This window comes from Mustelus asterias, unplaced genomic scaffold (assembly GCF_964213995.1).
Source record: "Mustelus asterias unplaced genomic scaffold, sMusAst1.hap1.1 HAP1_SCAFFOLD_129, whole genome shotgun sequence".
Lineage (NCBI taxonomy): Eukaryota > Metazoa > Chordata > Chondrichthyes > Carcharhiniformes > Triakidae > Mustelus > Mustelus asterias.
The window spans coordinates 594,736-616,622 of NW_027590163.1; the positions used below are offsets into that span (position 1 = coordinate 594,736).

A 21,887-nucleotide genomic window follows, 5' to 3' on the forward strand; every position below is an offset into this window, starting at 1 on the left:
CAATGCGTTTCTGAATGGAGGGCTGTGACTAGTGGCATCCTGCAGGGATCAGTGCTGGGACCTTTGCTGTTTGTAATATATATAAATGATTTGGAGGAAAATGTGGACGACACAAAGGTTGTTGGATTTGCGGATAGCGATGAGGACCATCAGAGGATACAGCAGGATATACATCAGTTGGGCGGAGAGATGGCAGATGGAGTTTAATCCGGATAAATGTGAGGTAATGCATGTTGGAAGGTCTAATACAGATAGGAAATATACAGTAAATGGCAGAACCCTGCAGGGTATTGATAGGCAGAGGGAACTGGGTGTACAGGTACACAGGTTACTGAAAGTGGCAACACAGTTGGAGAAGGTAGTGAAGAAGGCATATGGCATGCTTGCCTTCATCGGCTGGGGCATTGAATGTAAAAATTGGCAAATCATGTTGCAGCTTTATAAAACCTTAATTAGGCCACACTTGGAATATAGTGCGGCATAATTATATAGTGCAGCATGAACTCTGTCCATGCCTCTCATAATCTTGTAAACTTCTATCAGGTCACCCCTCAACTCCGCTGTTCCAGTGAGAACAACCCACGTTTCTCCAACCTCTCCTCATAGCTAATGCCCTCCATACCAGGCAACATCCTGGTAAATCTTTTCTGTACCCTCTCCAAAGCCTCCATATCCTTCTGGTAGTGTGGTGACCAGAATTGAACACTATATTCCAAGTGCAGCCTAACTAAGCTTCTATAAAGCTGCAACATGACTTGCCAATTTTTAAACTCAATGCCCCGGCCGATGAAGGCAAGCATGCCGTATGCCTTCTTGACTACCTTCTCCACCTGCATTGCCACTTTCAGTGACCTGTGTACCTGTACACCCAGGTCCCTTGACCTATTTTAAGGGTTCTGCCATTTACTGTACATTTCCTTTTTGGATTAGACCTTCCAAAATGCATTATCTCACATTTGTCCGGATTAAACTCCATCTGCCACCTCTCCGCCCAAGTCTCCAACTGATCTATATCCTGCTGTATCCTCTGATGGTCCTCATCGCTATCTGGAAATCCACTAACCTTTGTGTCATCTGCAAACTTACTAATCAATCCAGTTACATTTTCCTCCAAATCATTTATATATATATATATAACAAACAGCAAAGGTCCCAGCACTGATCCCTGAGGGACGCCACTTGTCACAGTCCTCCATTCAGAAATGCACCCTTCCACTGCTACCCTCTGTCTTTGACCGAGCAGTTTTGTATCCACGTAGCCAGCTCACCTCTGATCCCATGCAACTTTACCTTCTGCACCAGTCTGCCATGAGGGACCTTGTCAAAGGCTTTACTGAAGTCCATGCAGACAACATCCACTGCCCTATCCTCATCAATCATCTTCGTCACTTCCTCGAAAAACTCAATCAAGTTAGTGAGACACGACCTCCCCTTCACAAAACCATGTTGACTCTCACTAATACGTCCACTTATTTCCAAGTGGGAATAAATGCTGTCTTGAAGAATCCTCTCCAGTAATTTCCCGACCACTGATGTAAGGCTCACCGGCCTGTAATTACCTGGATTATTCTTGCCACCCTTCTTAAACAAAGGAACAAAATTGGCTACTCTCCAATCCTCTGGGACCTCCCCTGAGACTGATCGCCAAGTTCCGCACACATGAGGACGGCCTCAACTGGGATCTTGGGTTCATGTCACACTATCTGTAACCCCTACGACTTGCCTGGGCTTGCAAAATCTCACTAACTGTCCTGTCTGGAGACAATACACATCTCTTTAACCTGTGCTTAGCCCTCTCTCCACTCACAGTGTCTGTATCTTTAAGACTTGATTAGATCCTCTCAAAATACCTTCCAACAACTTACCCACTACAGATGTGAGGCTCACTGGCCTGTAGTTCCCAGGCTTTTCTCTGCAGCCCTTTTTAAACAAAGGCACAACATTTTCCACCCTCCAACCTCCAGGCACCTCACCTGTGATTATCGATGATTGAAATATCTCTGCTCGGGGACCCACAATTTTCTCCCTCGTCTCCCAAAGTGACCTGGGATACACTTCATCAGATCCCAGGGATTTATCTACCTTGATGCACTTTAAAATTTCCAGCACCTCCTTCTCTGTGATATGTACACTCCTCAGGACATCACTGTTTATTTCCCCGAGTTCCCGAAACATCCATGCTTTTCTCAACAGTAAATACTGATGAGAAATATTCATTTAGGATCTCACCCATCTCTTGTTTTATGTGGATGTTTGTAAATGTGTTTTATCATTGTTTTGGGCTACATTTGCTAAGGTTTATCTTTCTGGGGAATTAACCTTACCTTGAGTATTTAATTAAAGGCATTCCTGAAAGTTTAAAAACAGAACCACAAGAACGCTTAAGGAATTAATTTTGGTTATTGTTGTTGTAAAGCACATGCTAAGATTCTCTGCTTGTGTATGTATGATATTTGTGTGTTGAACGCTTCAAGCTTTGAGGTTTTGTGTCTGTGATTTAAATCAAATGGACTTTAAAATGGAAGTGTGATTAATAAAACTTTTTTTTCAAAAGTTATGAACCTGGACCCATATTTACTGGCCAGGGATATGTTTCCAGGACATTTTACTGAACATGTGGGAATGTTAATCCGGATAAATTCACACCTGTGAGAATGAGAGTTTTAATTTGTAATAGTTATTTAAAATTTGGGACATGTGAAATGATTCTGACCAATCCTGTGTTGGATTGATCTTGGGTTAAACCTCCTGTCAGGTCCAAAGATTTATTCCTGATGCAATTAACACAATGAAAAGGAAATTGGATACTGAAGGAAAGAGTTTAAAAGGAGAGATTATAAATAGAAATGATTCCCAGACCGTGTGGTTGTTCGATTAAAACAAAGGAAGGGCACTGATATCCATTTGAGAACTTTTAATCCACACTTTTCAAACTAAGAGAGTCGATGTACAAAGAAAGCCCAGGGATGGTAGATAAGGGGGTCTGGAAAACATCATGATGGGGGCACCGATCTGTTCATGAGATCATCGCAAAGCCCCATGATGCCCAGATACTAATTTAATTGGACCTATATATAATGTATGTAATCTATAACCATTCTGATTGGATTGTGTCCAGCTGGGATGGGCTGAGTAACTGTATAAGAATTGATGATTTTCCTTGTGGGGTGGAGTTGTACATGGTCAGCCCCTGTGGCTTCTCCCCACTGTAAGAGTTTTAACAACACCAGGTTAAAGTCCAACAGGTTTATTTGGTCGCAAATGCCATTAGCTTTCAGAGCGCTGCTCCTTCGTCAGATGGAGTGGAAATCTGCTCTCAAACAGGGCACATAGACACAAAATCAAGTTACAGAATACTGATTAGAATGTGAATCTCTACAGCCAACCAGATCTTAAAGATACAGACAATGTGAGTGGACGGAGCATGAAGCACAGGTTAAAGAGATGTGTATTGTCTCCAGACAGGCAAACTTCTCCCCACTGGCATAACTCAATAAACTGTTTGTCAATTGAATCAGGCTTGAGTGTTGAATGATACTTCTGAGTTCATTCCCAAAACACACTGGATACATTACCGTTGGAGACCAGGTATTGCCAAAACCTTCAGACAATACAAAGACTCATGAAAGCCAGTATCCCAGTTTAAAGACTTATCTTTTATTTGACCAACGATTGAAGGGAGAAATTATTGGACAGTGTTAATCCTGCTCTGGAAGAGAAGCATCCTGATCTAATAACTCTGACAGACAATCATTAGGATAGATCAATAATACATTCTTCATATCAATTCTCCTGCCTTTCATCAGGTGTAAACCAATCATTTTCAATACAAATCAATCATTAATTACAAGTCATATACTTTAACCAATTGCATTTTACCCTCTGACATAATGGGATTTCATTGGTCCGTAGAATCCGGACACTTCCTCCCCCTATTGCTGACTCTGCTTCCCCTTGTTGCTGAGCAACCCCAGAAGCTTAGCTACAAAGGTCAAAGTTAATGTTCCAATCGGCTCTTATTCCGTCACTGGCCAAACCAGACAAATGCACGTTTTCACGTCTGAGAAGACACTGTCTTGTCTGGCCAGTGTGAATCAATCATATTCATGAAGCTGCCTTTAGAAACTTTGTTGGAAACTTCCTGAATAAAGGTTGTCACATTCTGTGACTGCATTGTTCCGAAGAATGTAGCCTGTCTGTCAGTGTTCTGTACCATCATTCCTTGCAGCAGCCTGCCTTTGGCTAAAGTTTACAATTGCTTTTAAAAATACAGCTCACATACATTTTAAATTCAGAAAATTCATGTTTAAATCAGAATTACTTGTTTAAATCTCTTACTGTGTTCACATGTGTGTAGACTGTTCCCTTGTTAGCTTCTCAGTCTGATTTAGTCATTTAACTCAATGCTGGTAGTTCTGTTCGTGTCTGAGATGCCTCATGGTTTAACATTTCTCCAAACTATTAGGAATTTTCTCCAACAGCTTGCCATTGCGGAGCTCGGAGTACAGCACTTGTTTCAGGAGTCTTGTCTGGGGCTTGCGGACAATGTGGCCCGCCCATCACAGCTGGTCGAGTGTGACCAGTGCCTCGATACTGGGGATATTGGCCTGGGAGAGGACACTCACGGTGGTAAGCCTATCCTGCCAGTGGATTTGCAGGATTTTGTGGAGGCAACGTTGGTGACATCTCTCCAGGGATTTGAGGTGTCTGCTGTACATTGTCCATGTTTCTGATGGATACAGGAGGGCAGGGACCACGGCTGCTCTGCAGACCATGAGCTTGGTGCTGGATTTGAGGTCTCGGGCTTTGAACTCTGTTCCTCAGGCGTCCGAAGCCTGCACTGGTGCATTGGAGTCGATGTTGGATTTCATCGTCGATGTCTGCCCGTGCCGACAGGAGGCTCCTGAGGTGTGGGGAATGATCCACGTTACCCAGGGGCTCACTGTGGATCTTGATGGGTCGGGGAGGGGGAGCAGGAGTGGGCTGGTAGAGAACCTTAGTTTCCCAGATGTTTAGTCTGAGGCCCATTCTCTCATATGTCTCAGTGAATATGTTGACGAGTTTAAGCTTTTTGATTAGTGTCACAAGTGGGCTTACATTAACACTGCAATGAAGTTACTGTAAAAATGCCCTTGATCAACCCCTGAGTGTGCGCACAGACTCACTCAGGTCGTGAACGAAGATCAGTCCATCGTTCAAACCAGCCTCCCATCCATTGACACTGTCGACACTTCCCACTGCTTCGGAAAAGCAGCCAGCATAATTAAGGACCCCACGCACCCGGACATTCTCTCTTCCGCTTTCTTCCATCAGGGAAAAAGAAACAAAAGTCTGAGGACACGAACCAACCGAGTCAAGAACAGCTTCTTCCCTGCTGCCATCAAACTTTTGAATGGACCTACCTCGCATTAAGTTGATGTTTCTCTGCACCCCAGCTATGACTGTAACATTCTGCACTCTCTCATTTCCTTCCTTATGTACTTTATGGTTTTTCTGTATCGCGTGCAAGAAATAATCCTCTTCACTGTGTACTAATACGTGTCAATAATAAATCAAATCAAATAGGCATTTTCTTCATTCATTTATGGGACATTTATTGCCATCCTAGTTGCCCTTGTAGGGCATTCGAGAGACAACCACATTGCTGTGGCTCTGGAGTCACATGTAGGCCAGGCCAGGTAAGGGCAGCAGATTTCCTTCCCTAAAGGGCACTGGTGAACCAGATGGGTTTTTCCGACAATCGACAATGGTTTCATGATAATCAGTAGGTTCTTAACTTTTTAAAATTCCACCATCTGCTGTGGCGGGATTCGAACCCGGACCCCCAGAACATTAGCTGAATTTCTGGATTAATAGTCTAGCAATAATACCCACTGGGCCATCACCTCCCCTCCACCCCCCCTTAGAGTCTGCGTACTGCAGCCCGATGACTGAGGCTGGGCTGGTTCTTGGTTCTGGCCTGGAGGGGTCGGAGATTGAAAGTTTCCCACTGGTCCAGTCAGTTACCTCGACTGCAGTGGGAAGCTTCATGGTGCTGGGGTGGAGAGTTGCTGCAGGGAAGGTGGGGATGAATGTTGGTGCGATGACGCAGCCCTGCTTGACCCCTGTTTGTACTCATTCTGATCGCCTCACCATAGGAAGGATGTGATTGCACTGGAGGGGGTGCAGAGGAGGTTCACCAGGATGTTGCCTGGGATGGAGCAGCTGAGCTATAAGGAGAGACAACCACATTGTCAACCACATTGTTCTAAGAGAGACTCGATAGGCTTGGATTGTCTTCTTTCGAGCAGAGAAGGCTGAGGGGGGACATGATTGAGGTGTATAAGATTGTGAGGGGTATGGACAGAGTGGATAGGAAGCAGCTGTTCCCCTTAGTTGAAGGGTCAATAACGAGGGGGCATCATTTTAAGGTGAGGGACAGGAGGTTTTGGGGGATTTGAAGAAAAATGTTTTCACCCAGAGGGTGGTGGGAGTCTGGAATTCTCTGTCTGGGAGGGTAGTGGAGGCAGGAAACCTCACAACCTTTAAAAAGCACATGGATGGGCACTTGAATGTTTTGACAGTTCAAACACCATCAGCCAAGTGCTGGAAAATGGATGAGTGTAAATTTAGTATAGTTTTGTCAGTGCAGACTCGATGGGCTGAAAGGCCTCTTCTGTACTGTATGACTCTATGACTTGTGAACTCGCTGGTGTTTCTGCAGTCGGGATGACTGAGTGAATCCCTTCCCACACACGGTGCAGGGGAATGGCCTCTCCCCAGTGTGAACTCGCTGGTGTGTCCGCAGGGCAGATGATGATCTGAATCTCTTTGTGCAGTGAGAGCAGCTGAAAGGTCTCTCTTCAGTGTGAATGCGCTGGTGGGACATCATTAGCTGAGAGCTTTTGAAATCCCTCCCACAGTCAGAGCATTTAAAGGGTCTCTCTTGGGTGTGAGTGACATTGTGCCTCAACAAGTAGGGCAACTGACTGAATCCTTTCCCACACACAGAGCAAGTGAATGGCCTCTCCCCAGTGTGAACTAACTGGTGTCTCCGCAGGCCTGATGCCACACTGAATCCTTTCCCACACACAGAGCAAGTGAACGGCCTCTCCCCAGTGTGAACTCGCTGATGGCTCTGCAAATCAATTAACTGAGTGAATCCCTTCCCACACACAGAGCAGATGAAAGGTCTCTCCCCAGTGTGAAATCGATGGTGTCTCTGCAGACTGGATAACCGAGTGAATCCTTTCCCACACTCAGAGCAAGTAAATGGCCTCTCCCCAGTGTGAACTCGCTGGTGTCTCTGTAAATCAATTATCTGAGTGTATCCCTTCCCACACACAGAGCAGGTGAACGGCCTCTCCCCAGTGTGGCCGCGTCGATGAATTTCCAGCTGAGATGGAAAACTGGATCCTTTCCCACAGTCCCCACATTTCCACGGTTTCTCCGTGGTGCAGGTGTCCTTGTGACTCTCCAGGTTAAACAATTAGTTAAATCTCAAACAGAACACGGGTACAGTCTCTCCTGCTGTGAATGCTGCAATGTATTTTCAGGCTGTTAAAGCTCTTTCCACACTCAGTGCACTGGAGCACTCTTACTCGGGTGTGTATGTGTCTCGGTGCTTTTCCAGTCACACTGAAATTTAAAATCTCCTGAAGCAGACAGAACAGAGAAACATTTCCATTCTGGATTCAAAGGTCGATAATATTCAGGTCCCGACGAATTGAGGACTCTGTCAGATGTTGATGTGATGTTTGGTTTGAGATTTCTGTCAGTAAATCCTCATCTTCTGATATCCTGTAAAAGGAATTTACAAAAGTCATCACAGTCAGTACAGGATAGAAATTCAGAACAGACAGTTCTAGTTTCTATGGAACATTCTTTCCTCTCCCATTCCCCAAAAGCTGCAAATCTCCATCCCACACACTCTCCCTCCATTCTCACTCTGCTGTATCTAATATTCACCCTCCCAATTCTCTTGAAGGTGCTGATTGAGGCTGATTGACAGATCCATGCTCACTGCTTCCTGCCCTGGACACAGGGAGCTGAAAATCTCCATGCAGGCTGCCAGACAGATGTCTATAATACTGGATAAAAGTGTAATATACAGGACATTATTTGAATTGTGGTAGAGCAGGTATTTGAGGAAGATTTATACTTGGGTAGGGAGAGCACATGATCTGGAACTTGCTGCCCATAAGGATGGTGGAACAGAAGATGAATGGGAAAGACATCCCATGATATAGTGGGATCTGGAAAGCAGAATTTATTTCCCTTTCCAAAAGAGAAAATGCTGGAAAATCTCAGCAGGTCTGGCAGCATCTGTGAGGAGAGAAAAGAGCTGACGTTGAGGCCAGATGACCGTTTGTCAAAGCTATTTCCCTTTCTTTCCTTCTCTGCCACCGCTCTGCCTCGTCAATAAGACATTGGGACTCAGGGTTGATGCAGTTTGATGGACAAGTTGTCTCCATTTTGAACAATGGGGAACAAGCTCCTCCCAGTCATTGACAATATTACCCCCTAAAACGATGCCGGCCTGCGCATGCGCCTTGTTGCATATTGCCCCCAATAAAGATGGCGGCCATGAACACGGCCCGAACATGAGGAGCTGCGGTACCGCTCGGTACAAACTGGGTCCGTGAAGCTCTTTACCGAGGTTCGTGGCTGACACAACCTGCTTACGCAGCGTTTCCGTCCACACGCGAGATCCCTCGCCCCCTCCGTACCGTCAATCACCGCTAATCTATTTCCGAGCCGAAAAAACAGCCCGTCTCCGTCGCCATTACCCACAATGCGCATGCTCCAGTCAGAGCGGGCTCCGCCCCTCATTCACTGTGATTGGTTGGAGGTCCGAGCGGGAAAGGCTGGTCCTCCAGCCCCTTCTCTTCCCATTGGTCCGCGCTACCGTCAATCAGCCGGGCATTGTGACGGTGGCTTGCTGTTTGTCCAATAAAAACAGTGAGAGAGTCTCAGTGTAACAATGACACACACAGGCTCCAATACAATCAGAGTGGGGATGGAGCACAGAGACAACACAGCAAAGCACTGACTTACTCCGAGTGTAACAGTGACACACACAGACTCCAATACAATCAGAGTGGGGATGGAGCACAGAGACAACACAGCAAAGCACTGACTAACTCTGAGTGTAACAGTGACACACACAGGCTCCAATACAATCAGAGTGGGGATGGAGCACAGAGACAACACAGCAAAGCACTGACTTACTCTCAGTGTAACAATGACACACACAGGCTCCAATACAATCAGAGTGGGGATGGAGCACAGAGACAACACAGCAAAGCACTGACTTACTCTGAGTGTAACAATGACACACACAGGCTCCAATACAATCAGAGTGGGGATGGAGCACAGAGACAACACAGCAAAGCACTGACTTACTCTGAGTGTAACAATGACACACACAGGCTCCAATACAATCAGAGTGGGGATGGAGCACAGAGACAACACAGCAAAGCACTGACTTACTCTGAGTGTAACAATGACACACACAGGCTCCAATACAATCAGAGTGGGGATGGAGCACAGAGACAACACAGCAAAGCACTGACTTACTCTGAGTGTAACAATGACACACACAGGCTCCAATACAATCAGAGTGGGGATGGAGCACAGAGACAACACAGCAAAGCACTGACTTCAAAACAGAAAATGCTGCAAAACCTCAGCAAGTCTGACAGCAACTGTGGAGAGAGATTCCATGATGTGGAGATGCCGGTGTTCGACTGGGGTAAGCCCAGTAAGAAGTCTCACAACACCAGATTAAAGTCCAACAGGTTTATTTGGTAGCACAAGCCACAAGCTTTCGGAGCGCTGCCCCTTCGTCAGATGAGTGGGAGTTCTGTTCACAAACAGGGTATATAAAGACACAAACTCAATTTACAGAATAATGGTTGGAATGCAAGTCTTTACAGGTAATCAAGTCTTAAAGGTACAGACAACGTGAGTGGAGGGAGCATTAAGCACAGGTTAAGGAGATGTGTATTGTCTCCAGCCAGGACAGTAAGTGAGATTTTGCAAGTCCAGGCAAGTTGTGGGGGTTACAGATAGTGTGACATGAACCCAAGATCCCAGTTGAGGCCGTCCTCATGTGTGCGGAACTTGGCTATCAGTCTCTGCTCAGCGACTCTGCGTTGTTGTGTCGTGAAGGCCGCCTTGGAGAATGTTTACCCGAAGATCAGAGGCCGAATGCCTGTTTTACACAGCACATGGTCATTCTGAATGGAGAATCTCTGAGTTGTACAATTCACCTCATTCAGGAGCCAGATTGTCTGCTCAGAAAGAGGAAGGTTTCTGTGACACCAATGAAAAGCAACACACACACTCACAGACACCCTCACACACAGTGTCTCACACCCTGCAAATTATCTCCTGTCACTTTTAGTCGTTTTGAAATAAATCCTGAATGAACTATAAAATCATTCATAAGTACTTGTTGAGATTCCCCTGAAAGACATCTATACTGTTCATTTCACTCCCTGTAGTTGTGATTTCCATATTCTCGCCACTCTTTGTGTAGAGAAATTTATCCTGGATTTCCTATTGGATTTCTTAGTGACTGTTTTATATTGATTGTCTCCAGTTTCCCAGTAACTTCATTGCAGTGTTAATCTAAGCCTACTTGTGACTAATAAATAAACTTTACTTTTTGCTTTTCCCCACAAGAGGAAACACTATTTCTGTATCTAAACATTTTATAAATTTGAAGACCTCTGCTCAGGTTACCCATCAGCCTTCATTTCTCAAGAAGAACTAGCCTGTCAATCCTTTCCTGATAAAAAAAACCACACACGTTTTGAAAATCATTTATGGGATGTGGGCATTGCTGGCTTGGCCAGTATTTATGGCTAATCCCTGATTGCCCTTGAGAAGGTGGTGGTGAGCTGCCTTCTACATTAAAATCTCATCATTAAAATCTTCTCTGCACCCTTTCCAGTGCCTGGATATTTTTTTTAATAATACGGTGACTAGAATGGTATGCAGTGGTCAGTAAGATTCTTGATCAGAGAGTCACAGATTTTCCAAAAGTGGTTTGAGTTTATCCGTGGTTTTAAATTAGATTCTTAGGAAGCAACAATTTAAAAATGATGCATAATAAACAGGGGGAAAAAAACAAGACCTATGGCAGGTGACTAGCTGGGGTCTCAGCACTGATCCTGCGTTACCCAAATTGTCACTGCCTGCCAGTTGGAAAAAGACCCGTTTAATCCTACTCTTTGTTTCCTGTCTGCCAATCAGTTTTCTACCCATCTCAGTACAACAGCCCCAATCCCATGTGCTTTACTTTTTGTGAAGAAGTTGCTGAGTTGGCGGATGACGGGAATCGGGTTCACATTTTCTATCTCAGGGCATAATCAGCAACAACTTGTATTTACACAGAGTGTTGTGGGGCTGGAGCAGGTTACTGAGATACTGAGGGACTTTTAAAATTCATTTTTACGGGATATAGGCATCACTTGCTGGGCCAGCATTTCTTTCCCAACCCTAACTGCCCTCCATTTCAGAGGGCATTTGAGAGTCAACCACATTGCTGGTCTGGAGTCACATGTAGGCCTGACCAAGTAAGGACGGCAGGTTTCCTTTTCTAAAGGGCGTTACTGAATCAAATGGGCTTTTACGACAATTGATTAAAGGTTGAGGTTTGTCATTAGACTTTTAATCCAAGATTTTAATTGAATACAAATTTCACCATCGACTGTGGTGGGATTCGAACCTGGGTCCCCAGAGCCTTACCCTGAGTCCAGTGATAATTCCACTGTGCCGCTGCCTCCCCTATTCATCCAATTGTTATTGTTTATCTCAGGGCGCAGAAACAACAGAATCCAACTTTGCCGGTCACACATGAAGTCGTCTATGTTTCAGCAGGCTGTAATACTGATTAAATCCCTTCCCACACATGGAGCAGTTGAAAGGTTTTGCCCCAGTGTGAACTCGCTGGTGTCTCTGCAGACGGGATGGATCAGTGAATCCCTTCCCACACAGGGAGCAGGTGAACGGTTCTGTCGCAGTGTGAGCTCGCTGGTGTTTCAGCATATAGGATGAATCAGTGAATCCCTTCCCACATACAGAGCAGGTGAACGGCTTCTCCCCGGTGTGAATGCGTTGGTGTCTCAGCAGGCCAGACGACTGAGCGAATCCCTTTCCGAGCACAGGAACGGCCTCTCCCCGGTGTGAATGCGATTGTGTTTCAGCAGATCATCACTTCTTTTAAAGGTCTTATTGCATTCTGAGCATTGAAAAGGTCTCTTATCAGAGTGAATGTGTTGGTGTTGATTGCAGTAGGAAAACTGAGCAAATCTTTTGCCGCAAATGGAGCAGGAGAACGGCTTCTCCCCTGTGTGAGTGCGGCGGTGTCTCCGGAGGCTGGATGACTCCGTGAAAGCCTTCCCACACACGGAGCAGATGAATGCCTTCTCCCCGGTGTGAATAGGCCGGTGACTCAGCAGATGCTGCAAACAAGTAAATGTTTTCCCACACACAGGGCAAACGTATGGCCTCTCCCCAGTGTGAGTGCCCTGGTGTCTCAGCAGACTAATCCTTCTTTTGAAGGTCTTCTCACATTTAAAGCATTTAAAATGTCTCTTCTGAAAATGAATCTGTTGGTGAACGGTGCAGTGGGAGGACTGAGTGAATCTCTTCCCACACTGGGAGCAGCTGAATGGCCTGTCCTTGGTGTGAACTTGTTGGTGCTCAGTGAGATGCACTGAGTCGCTGAATGACTCTCCACAGTGAGAGCAGCTGAACGGTCTCTCGTGTGTGTGAAGGAGCTGGTGCTCTGCAAGGCGGGAGGACTGGCTGAACCTCTTCCCGCAGTGGGAGCAGCTGAACGGTCTCTCGTCAGTGTGAAGGAGCTGGTGTTGGGCCTGTTCCTCAGAAGTTTCAATGCTTTGCCCAGAGTCAGAGCTTTGAAGAGGCTTCTGAATAATGTGATCAAGTTGGTGAGCCAGCAGGTTGGACGAACACATGAATTTCTTCCCACACACGGAGCAGGTGAATGAACTCTCACTGTTGCGAGCTCGCTGTTGTGTCAGCATGTTTTCCAGCTGTATCAATCCCTTCCCACAGGAGGAGCAAGGAAACAGATTCTCACCAGTTTCCAACTGAGATGGTCAATTAAATCCCTTCAGATGTACAAATCTTCACATCCCAATGAATTGATTGACTCTGTCTGACGTGAGATTTGATTGTCCAGACTGCAAATCCTCCTCTTCTATTTCCTGTAAAATAAGTTTACAAAGAATTACGTGGCTGGCACGGTGGCACAGTGGTTAGTCCTCCTGCCTCACAGCACCAGGGACCTGGGTTCGATTCCGGCCGTGGTTACCTGTCTGTGTGGAGTTTACACAGTAAGGAGTCTAACAACACCAGGTTAAAGTCCAACAGGTTTATTTGGTCGCAAAAGCCACCAGCTTTCGGAGCGCTGCTGTGTGGAGTTTGCACATTCTCTACTTGTCTGCGTGGGTTTCCTCCGGGTGCTCCAGTTTTCTCCCACAGTCCAAAGATATTCAGGTTAGGTGGATTTCATGCTAAATTATCCATTTTTCCCCCAGGATCTGTAGGTTAGGGAGATTAGTGGGGTAAATAAGTTGGGTTATGTTGTTGGGGCCTTGGTGGGATGCTCTGTCAGAGAGTTGACTTGATGGGCCAAATAGCCTCCTTCCGAACTGTGGAATTCTATGAATATATCTATCCTGGACTGACAGTGATGACTTTTGTAAACTCCCTTTACAGGATATTGGAAAGGAGGATTTACAGCAAGAAAACACAAACCAAACATCACGTTGAGATCTGACAGTCACTCGGATCATTAGGAGCTGATTGTTATTGTCTTTGAACAGGGAAGGAGAATTGTTTGTTCTGTCTGTGACAATACACAAACAGGCCATTCGGTTTATCGAGTCTGTACTGGAGTTTATACTCCACATGAGTCTCCTCTCATTCTGATCACCACATCTCAGCTTTTCAGTTGAAATTTCCAATCCCTTTTCTCCCATAGGCTCGTATATTTTCCTTTTGAAAGCATCTAAAGTATTTGTGTCAACCACTTCGAGTCGCAGTGAGTTCCAAATTCTAACAACTGTCTGAAGAAAGAAACATCTTCTATTTTCCTGTTTGATTCATTTGTTGTCTGTTCATGGTTCCCAGTAATGGAAAAACCAACAAGTGGAAACATTCCATTCACATCTCCCTACTTATCCCATTCAGAAAGCCCATATCAGAAGAGACAACATTTTCTCTTGGTTTGAGTTTGTGGTGTGTAAATCCTCCCTTTCTCACCCCCTTAACAAAAAATATCCAAAATTCATCACGATAGAAAATCCAGGTACAAGTAATTCAGAAAGCCATTATTTGTTATGAGGGGAATGGAGTGAAAGCAGTGAAGTTATGTTTCAGTTGCACACGGTGAGTCTGTATCTGGAGCAATGTCTACATTTCGATTTCCTTAGTTAAGGAAAAATATAAGTGCATTAGAAGAAGTTCATAGTAGGTTTAGTCGACTAACACCTGGAATAGGTGGATTGTCTGATGAGGAGCAGTGAGACAGTCTCTGCTCGAGTTTAGCTTCTGCTCGAGTTTAAAAGAGTAAGAGGCAACTTAATTTAAACCTTTCACATCCTGAAAGGTCTTGGATGCAGAGATTCATAGAGTCATAGAGGTTTACAGCGTGGAAACAGGCCCTTCAGTCCAACTTGTCCATGCCGCCCCTTTTTTTAACCCCGAAGCTAGTCCCAATTGCCCGCATTTGGCCCATATCCCTCTATACCCATCATACCCATGTAACTGTCAAAACGCTTTTCAAAAGACAAAATTGTACCCGCCTCTACAACTACCTCTGGCAGTTTGCTCAAGACACTCACCACCCTCTGTATGAAAATATTGCCCCTCTCGACTCTTTTTATCTCTCCCCTTAAACCTATGACCTCTAGTTTTAGACTCCCCTACCTTTGGGAAAAGATATTGACTATCTATCTACCTCATTATTTTATAGACTGCTATAAGATCACCCCTATGCCTCCTGCGCTCCAGAAAAAAAAGTCCCAGTCTATCCAGTCTCGCCTTATAACCACCAAGTCCCTGTAGCATCCTCGTAAATCTTTTCTGCACTCTTTTTTGTTTAATACCATGCTTTCTGTAATAGGTTGACCAGAACTGCACACAGTATTCCAAGTGTGGCCTTACCAATGTCTTGTACAACTTCAACAAGACGTCCCAACTCCTGTATTCAATGTTCTGACCAATGAAACCAAGCATGCCGAATGCCTTCTTCACCACTCTGTCCACCTGTGACTCCACTTTCAAGGAGCTATGAATCTGTTCTCCTAGATCTCTTTGTTCTATAACTCCCCAATGCCCTACCATTAACTGAGTAAGTCCTGCCCTGGTTTGATCTACCAAAACGCATCACTTCGCATTTATCTAAATTAAACTCCATCTGGCATTCGTCAGCCCACTGGCCCAATTGATCAAGATTCCATTGCAATCAGAGATAATTTTCTTCACTGTCCACTATGCCACAATCCTGGTGTCTGCAAACGTACTAACCATGCCTCCTAAATTCTCATCCACATCATTCATATAAATGATAAATAACAGTGGACGCAACACCAATCCCTGAGGCACACCACTGGTCACAGGCCTCCAGTTTGAAAAACAATCCTCTACAACCATCCTGTCTTCTGTCATGAAGGGGCAGTGCTCTGAAAGCTTGTGGCTTGTGCTACCAAATAAACCTGTTGGACTTTAACCTGGTGTTGTGAGACTTTTTCTGTCATCAAGCCAATTTTGTACCGATTTGCTACCTCACCCTGGATCCTGTGAGATTTAACCTTATGCAACAATTTACCATGTGGTATCTTGTCAAAGGCCTTGCTAAAGGTCATGTAGAGAACATCAACTGCACTGCCCTCATCTACCTTCTTGGTTACCCATTCAAAAAACTCAATCAAATTTGTGAGATATGATTTTCCACTCCAAAGCCATGTTGTCTCTAAATGCCACTCACATGACTGTCTCTGATCAGTCCTTGTGTCTCTAAATGCCTGTAGATCCTGTCTCTCAAAATACCTTCTAAAAACTTGCTCGAACTGTTGGTTACTCTTATGGGAGAATCTTGGGGTCACTATTTAAAAAACAGTGCTGCCCATAGAGAGAGATGAGATGTTTTTCTCTCAGTGGGTTGTGACTCCGTTCCTCAAAAGTGGAAGTAGAGCCTGATTTCAATTAGATATATCTCTTGGGGCTAAAGGGATATTATGGGGTGGGGGGTGGGATTAGGGTATTGAATTCGAGGATCAGCCATGACTATAATGAATGGCAGGGAATGCTCAAAGAGCTGAATGGTCTACTTCCGCTTCTATGTAAACATGAGGAGCCTGGGGCTGAAGTGTAATGAAAAGGCTATAAGACATAGGAGCAGAATTGGGCCACTCGGCCCATTGAGTCTGCTCCACCATTCAATCATGGCTGATTCTCCTATCTTTTTCCCATAACCCCTGATCTGCTTATTAATCAACAACCTATCTACCTCTGTCTTAAAGACACTCAATGACCTGGCCTCCACAGCCTTCTGCAACAAAGGGTTCCACAGATTGACCACTCTCTGGCTGAAGAAATTCCTCCTCATCTGTTTTAAAGGATCATCCCCTTAGTCTGAGGTTGTGCCCGCTGGTTCTAGTTTTTCCTACTAGTGGAAATATCCTCTCCACATCCGCTCTGTCCAGGCCTCGCCGTATCCTGTAAGTTTCAATAATTTCCTCCTCAACCTTCTAAACTCCAACGAGTACAAAAGCCGTGTAACCGCTTCATGTAAGTACTCAGGGATGCAACCTCTCATACTGAATATGTACATGACCCATAAACTTCTCTCGGCTGCAAACGTCAGGTGCAGCCTGGGACTGGGTGAAGCTGTTTGAAAATCTATTGTTCATTGTTGGAATGCATTAGGACCCGATGGGTGCATTAGGACCCGGTGGGAGCAGAAACACAAAGACCCGCCCACTCACGGTTGCGTCACCAAGACACCAACGCGTGCGCTCTGCTCTCCGCTGGATCAAGATGGCGGCCGTTAACCTGAGCTTCGTCTCGGGAAAAAGACCTGAAGCTGCAAATCCGGGACCTACGGGCTCATATTCGAGGTTTGAGGCCTTCACCAGATATTTAGAAACCTTCTACGTCCATCCGCCGCTTCCATTGCTCCCTCTATGTTTCTGCATCCTTACCGGCTGCTGATGAGACACAGGAACTTCTCTCCAGTTGCTTTCACCCATCCGGCGAACGCCGTTGCTTACTGCGCATGTGCATCTCTCCCATGCAAAGAATAGGGAACTCTTCCTATTGGTCCGGGCCCTCATTCAGTGCGATTGGCTGGAGGACCAGCCGCTCCCGCTCGGTCCTCCAGTCCCGCCCCTCATTCACTACGATTGGTTGGGGGACCAGCCCCGCCCCCTCTTCCTATTGGTCCGGAGCTGCCGTCAATCAATCCCCGGGCATTGTAATGTGGAGCATGCGCAGTGTCATTGCTGTCCTTGGCGCTTGTTTGTCCCGGAGAAGCGGAGTCAGCGTTAGGCGGTGGCTGGGAGGATTTGGAAACACTTTGTGGATCCGCAAACCCTTCAGAATCATTGTCAGCTCCCTGGTTTGCAGCTGCGGGGCTTCTCCCTCCCTCCCTCCCTCCCGGGAACAGGCCCAGGTTAACGGCCCCATCCTGGCTCAGCCACTGGAGGATGGTTCACATCAGAGGATGGGGGAGGGGGACAATAAATAAGAGGTTACACTTTGGCCTCAAATCAATGAGGACTCTGATCTCTGGGAAGGAAGGAAACCCTGGGAGGTGGGCGGGGAGGATTCAAAAACACCCGCTGGAGGCCCCAACACCCCCAATAAGAGCCATTGGTTTTATTGTCAGTCTGCAGACAGGAGCTGGAGAACTGAATCCATGATGTGGAGATGCCGGCGTTGACTGGGGTAAAGACAGTAAGAAGTTTAACAACACCAGGTTAAAGTCCAACAGGTTTATTTGGTCGCAAATGCCACTAGCTTTTGGAGCGCTGCCCCTTCGTCAGGTGGAGTGGAGAAATGCTCACAAACAGGGCATACGGAGACACAAACTCAATTTACAGAATAATGATTGGAATGCAGTCTTTACAGATAATCAAGTCTTAAAGGTACAAACAATGTGAATGGAGGGAGCATTAAGCACACGTTAAAGAGATGTGTATTGTCTCCAGACAGGACAGCCAGTGAGATTCTGCAAGTCCAGACAAGCTGTTCGGGTCAATGCGCCTAACCAGCACGTCTTTCAGAATGTGGGAGGAAACCGGAGCACCTGGAGGAAACCCACGCAGACACGGGGAGAATGTGCAAACTCCACACAGACAGTGACCCAAGCTGGGAATCAAATCTGGGTCCCTGGCGCTGTGAAGCAGCAGTGCTAACCACTGTGCTACCGTGCCTCCCAAAACATTAAATCTGTTTCTCTCGCCAGAGGTGCTGTCAGACGCGCTGTGTTTTTACAGCACTTCCTGTTTGTATTTATGAGTTCAAGAGTCAGGCCAGAAGGAAATTTAAAGACAGTTTGGCCCGGTGGGCGAATGGAAGAGAGGGAAGGAGCAGAGGCAGCTGATCAGATTGTCTCAATCTTGGTGACAAAGAAGCTCCATGAGCTCCTCACACTTGTTGTTGGAGGTGAGGATGGAGGAGACGGGAGAGGGGGAAGCCCTTCAAATGGAACTAACATGTTTGAGGTATTAAAAGCATTCATCACACTGTGTTGAACATAAAGCTTGTGTATTTGAGTTCCACCCAAAATATAAACCTTCCAACTGGGCTCGGATTTATCAGCAGAAACAGACACCAATGAAAATAGTCAGGACCTTGATGTGATTAAGAGCAAACTCCAGTCCTTGCAGTCACTCGTGAACACGCTGGTGTTTCAGCAGGTGAGGTGACTGAGTGAATCCCTTCCCACACACGGAGCAGGTGAATGGCCTGTCCCCAGTGTGAATTCGCTGGTGCTTTACCAGGTTGGATGATTGACTGAATCTCTTACCACAATCAGAGCAGGTGAATGGTCTCTCCCCGGTGTGAACTCGCTGGTGTCTCTGCAGGGTGGATGAATCAATAAATCCCTTCCCACAACTGGAGCAAGTGAATGGCCTCTCCCCAGTGTGAACTCGCTGGTGTTTCAACAAGATGAATGACTGACTGAAGCCCTTCCCACACTCAGAGCAGGTGAACGGCCTCTCTCCGGTGTGACCTCGCTGGTGTTTTAGGAGGTTGAATGATTGAGTGAATCTCTTCCCACACTCGGAGCAGATAAATGGCCTCTCCCCGTTATGAATTCTCTGGTGTTTCAGCAGGTAGGATGAATCAGTGAATCCCTTCCCACAATCAGAGCAGGTGAACGGCCTCTCTCCAGTGTGAACTCGCTGGTGTTTCAGCAGGATAGAAGAGGTAGGGAATTCCTTCCCACAATCAGAGCATCTGAATGGTCTCTCTCTCGTGTGAACTCTCTGGTGTGTCAGCAGGATTGATGAGATAGCGAATCCCTTCCCACACTCATGACAGTTGAATGGCCTCTCCCCAGTGTGAACCCACCGGTGTTTCAGCAGATGGGATGAACAAATGAATCCCATCCCACACTTGGAGCAGGTGAACGGTCTCTCCCCAGTGTGAACTCGCTGGTGTGTCAGCAAGATGGATGAGGTAGTGAATCCCTTCCCACACTCAGAGCAGGTGAATGGTCTCTCTCCAGTGTGATTGTGTCGATGAGTTTTCAGTTCAGATGGAAATCTGAATCTCTTCCCACAGTCTCCACATTTCCATTGTTTCTCCTTGTTGTGACTGCATTTATGTTTCAACAGGCCAGATGATCGGCTGAATGTTCGTCCACACACAGAACAGGTGTACGGTTTCTCTCCACTGTTAACCGTGCTTTCCCCTTCCATGTTTGAAACCCAATGATATTCAGATTACAATAATTTAGGCGATAGTGTCAGATCCTGATGCGACGTTTGGTTTGAGTTTTCTCCCTTCCACTCCTGCACTTCTAATATCCTGTAAAAAAAAAGTCCAAAGTTAAAAATTGAAGCAAATATTTCTCTTGGTTTGAGTTTACTGTGTGTAAATCCTCCCCTTCTCACCCTCCGGAAAAGGAGACTCCAAAATCCGTCAATGTCAGTCCAGGATAGAAATTCACAACATTTTGTCACAGGGACAGTGATAACCGTGCCTGTGTCCTGCCCCCGAGAAAGATGACAGCCATTAACCCAAGTCTATCAGTGCTTCTCCTTCACTATTTCATGTGATGTGGGTTTTATTGCCAAGACCAGCATTTATTTCCTGCCCCTGAGGAGGGCAGTTAGAGACTGAATCGCATGTTGACAAATCTATGGAGAGACAGCAGATTCCCATGAATAAACAGGATGGGTTTTTAAAATTGTTCACAGCTGTAATGGTTACTCAAGTGAAATTATATTCCAGATTTTCCAGCGTTTTGTGAATTCTATTTAAACCCCCCCAGCTCCATGATGGGACTTGAACCCATCCCCAGAACATGAGGCTGTGTCACTGATATTACATTGGTGAGGCCGCAGCTGGAATACTGTGTGCAGTATTGGTCCCCTTATATGAGGAAGGATATATTGGCATTGGAGGGAGTGCAGAGAAGGTTCACCAGGTTGATACCGGAGATGAGGGGTTTGGATTATGAGGAGAGGCTGAGGAGATTGGGTTTGTACTCGTTGGAGTTTAGAAGGATGAGGGGGGATCTTATGGAGACTTATAAGATAATGCGGGGGCTGGATAGGGTGGAGGCGGAGAGATTCTTTCCACTTAGTAAGGAAGTTAAAACTAGAGGACACAGCCTCAAAATAAAGGGGGGTCGGTTTAAGACAGAGTTGAGGAGGAACTTCTTCTCCCAGAGGGTGGTGAATCTCTGGAATTCTCTGCCCACTGAGGTGGTGGAGGCTACCTCGCTGAATATGTTTAAAGCGCGGATGGATGGATTCCTGATCGGTAAGGGAATTAAGGGTTATGGGGATCAGGCGGGTAAGTGGTACTGATCCACGTCAGATCAGCCATGATCTTATTGAATGGCGGGGCAGGCTCGAGGGGCTAGATGGCCTACTCCTGCTCCTATTTCTTATGTTCTTATGTTCTTATTACCACCACCTCCCCGATTTTAGAGCTGCTGCAATTACCCCCCGGGTCGGTGCAAACTCGGGCCCGGGGGTTCTTTATTCTGGGTTTTGAGGCCTCCTCCACTGGCTGTTTCTGAAGCCTCTGCACCCACTTCCCCGCCTCCCTGCAGCTCCAGCACCCACACTGCGCATGGGCCAGTCCGAATCCGCACAGCGCATGCTCCACGCGGAATCAGGTACTGCGCCTGCGCAAGCGGCTGCTATTGTGACAATACGGCACATTCTCTCTCGCTGCGAATGCTGGGTAAGAGGACCGCCATAGGAAGGAGATAATGTTCAACACAAAATTGTGCTTTGTCATCCAATTACGATCAGAACTACAGGGTTAATATATAAAATTATTAAATAAATTGATACATCTACCAATGTGCATGGTGGGATTGTTACTGGACGAGTATTCCAGAGACCCAGGGTCCTTTTAGAGTCTACCCCACTCTGTTGTAGGTTGCAGCACGACATAGTTGGGTTGGTCACATGGGCAGAACAGTGATAGACTTCGAAATATATCACCATTCCTTCACAGTCACTGGGTCAAAATCCTGGAATTCCCTCCCGAACCGCATTGTAGGTAAACCCACAGCACATATACTGCAGCGATTCAAGAAGGTAGCTCACCACCACCTTCTCAAGGGCAACTAGGGATGGCCAGTGAGCGACGCCCATGTCCCACAAATTAATAAAAAA

At 46.1% G+C, this 21,887-nt stretch overlaps 2 protein-coding genes across 3 annotated transcripts in view; both read right to left on the reverse strand.

Annotated features, from left to right (window-relative positions):
- Positions 1 to 21,887, reverse strand: part of LOC144484832 (uncharacterized) — a 102,259-nt gene that overhangs the window by 50,568 nt on the left and 29,804 nt on the right. The window contains exons 7-8 of the mRNA XM_078203193.1: positions 19,259 to 19,550; positions 6,678 to 7,272 (exon numbers count right to left, since the gene is read on the reverse strand). Of these exons, the coding sequence (XP_078059319.1) occupies positions 6,678 to 7,272; positions 19,259 to 19,550 (887 nt within the window). The remainder of the gene's footprint in view (positions 1 to 6,677; positions 7,273 to 19,258; positions 19,551 to 21,887) is intronic.
- Positions 9,768 to 17,419, reverse strand: LOC144484839 (uncharacterized). Of its 2 annotated transcripts, XR_013496118.1 has the most exons (3): positions 17,223 to 17,418; positions 11,737 to 13,220; positions 9,768 to 10,274 (listed from the first exon to the last, which is right to left on the reverse strand). XR_013496118.1 is itself a non-coding variant. In XM_078203204.1 (2 exons), exon 2 carries the CDS (start codon positions 13,035 to 13,037, stop codon positions 12,114 to 12,116), a length of 924 nt encoding a protein of 307 aa, XP_078059330.1. In that variant the 5' UTR covers positions 13,038 to 13,220; positions 17,223 to 17,419; the 3' UTR covers positions 9,768 to 12,113. The 2 variants fall into 2 exon arrangements, 1 of the variants encoding a protein (XP_078059330.1); XM_078203204.1 differs by having other exon boundaries at positions 9,768 to 13,220; positions 17,223 to 17,419.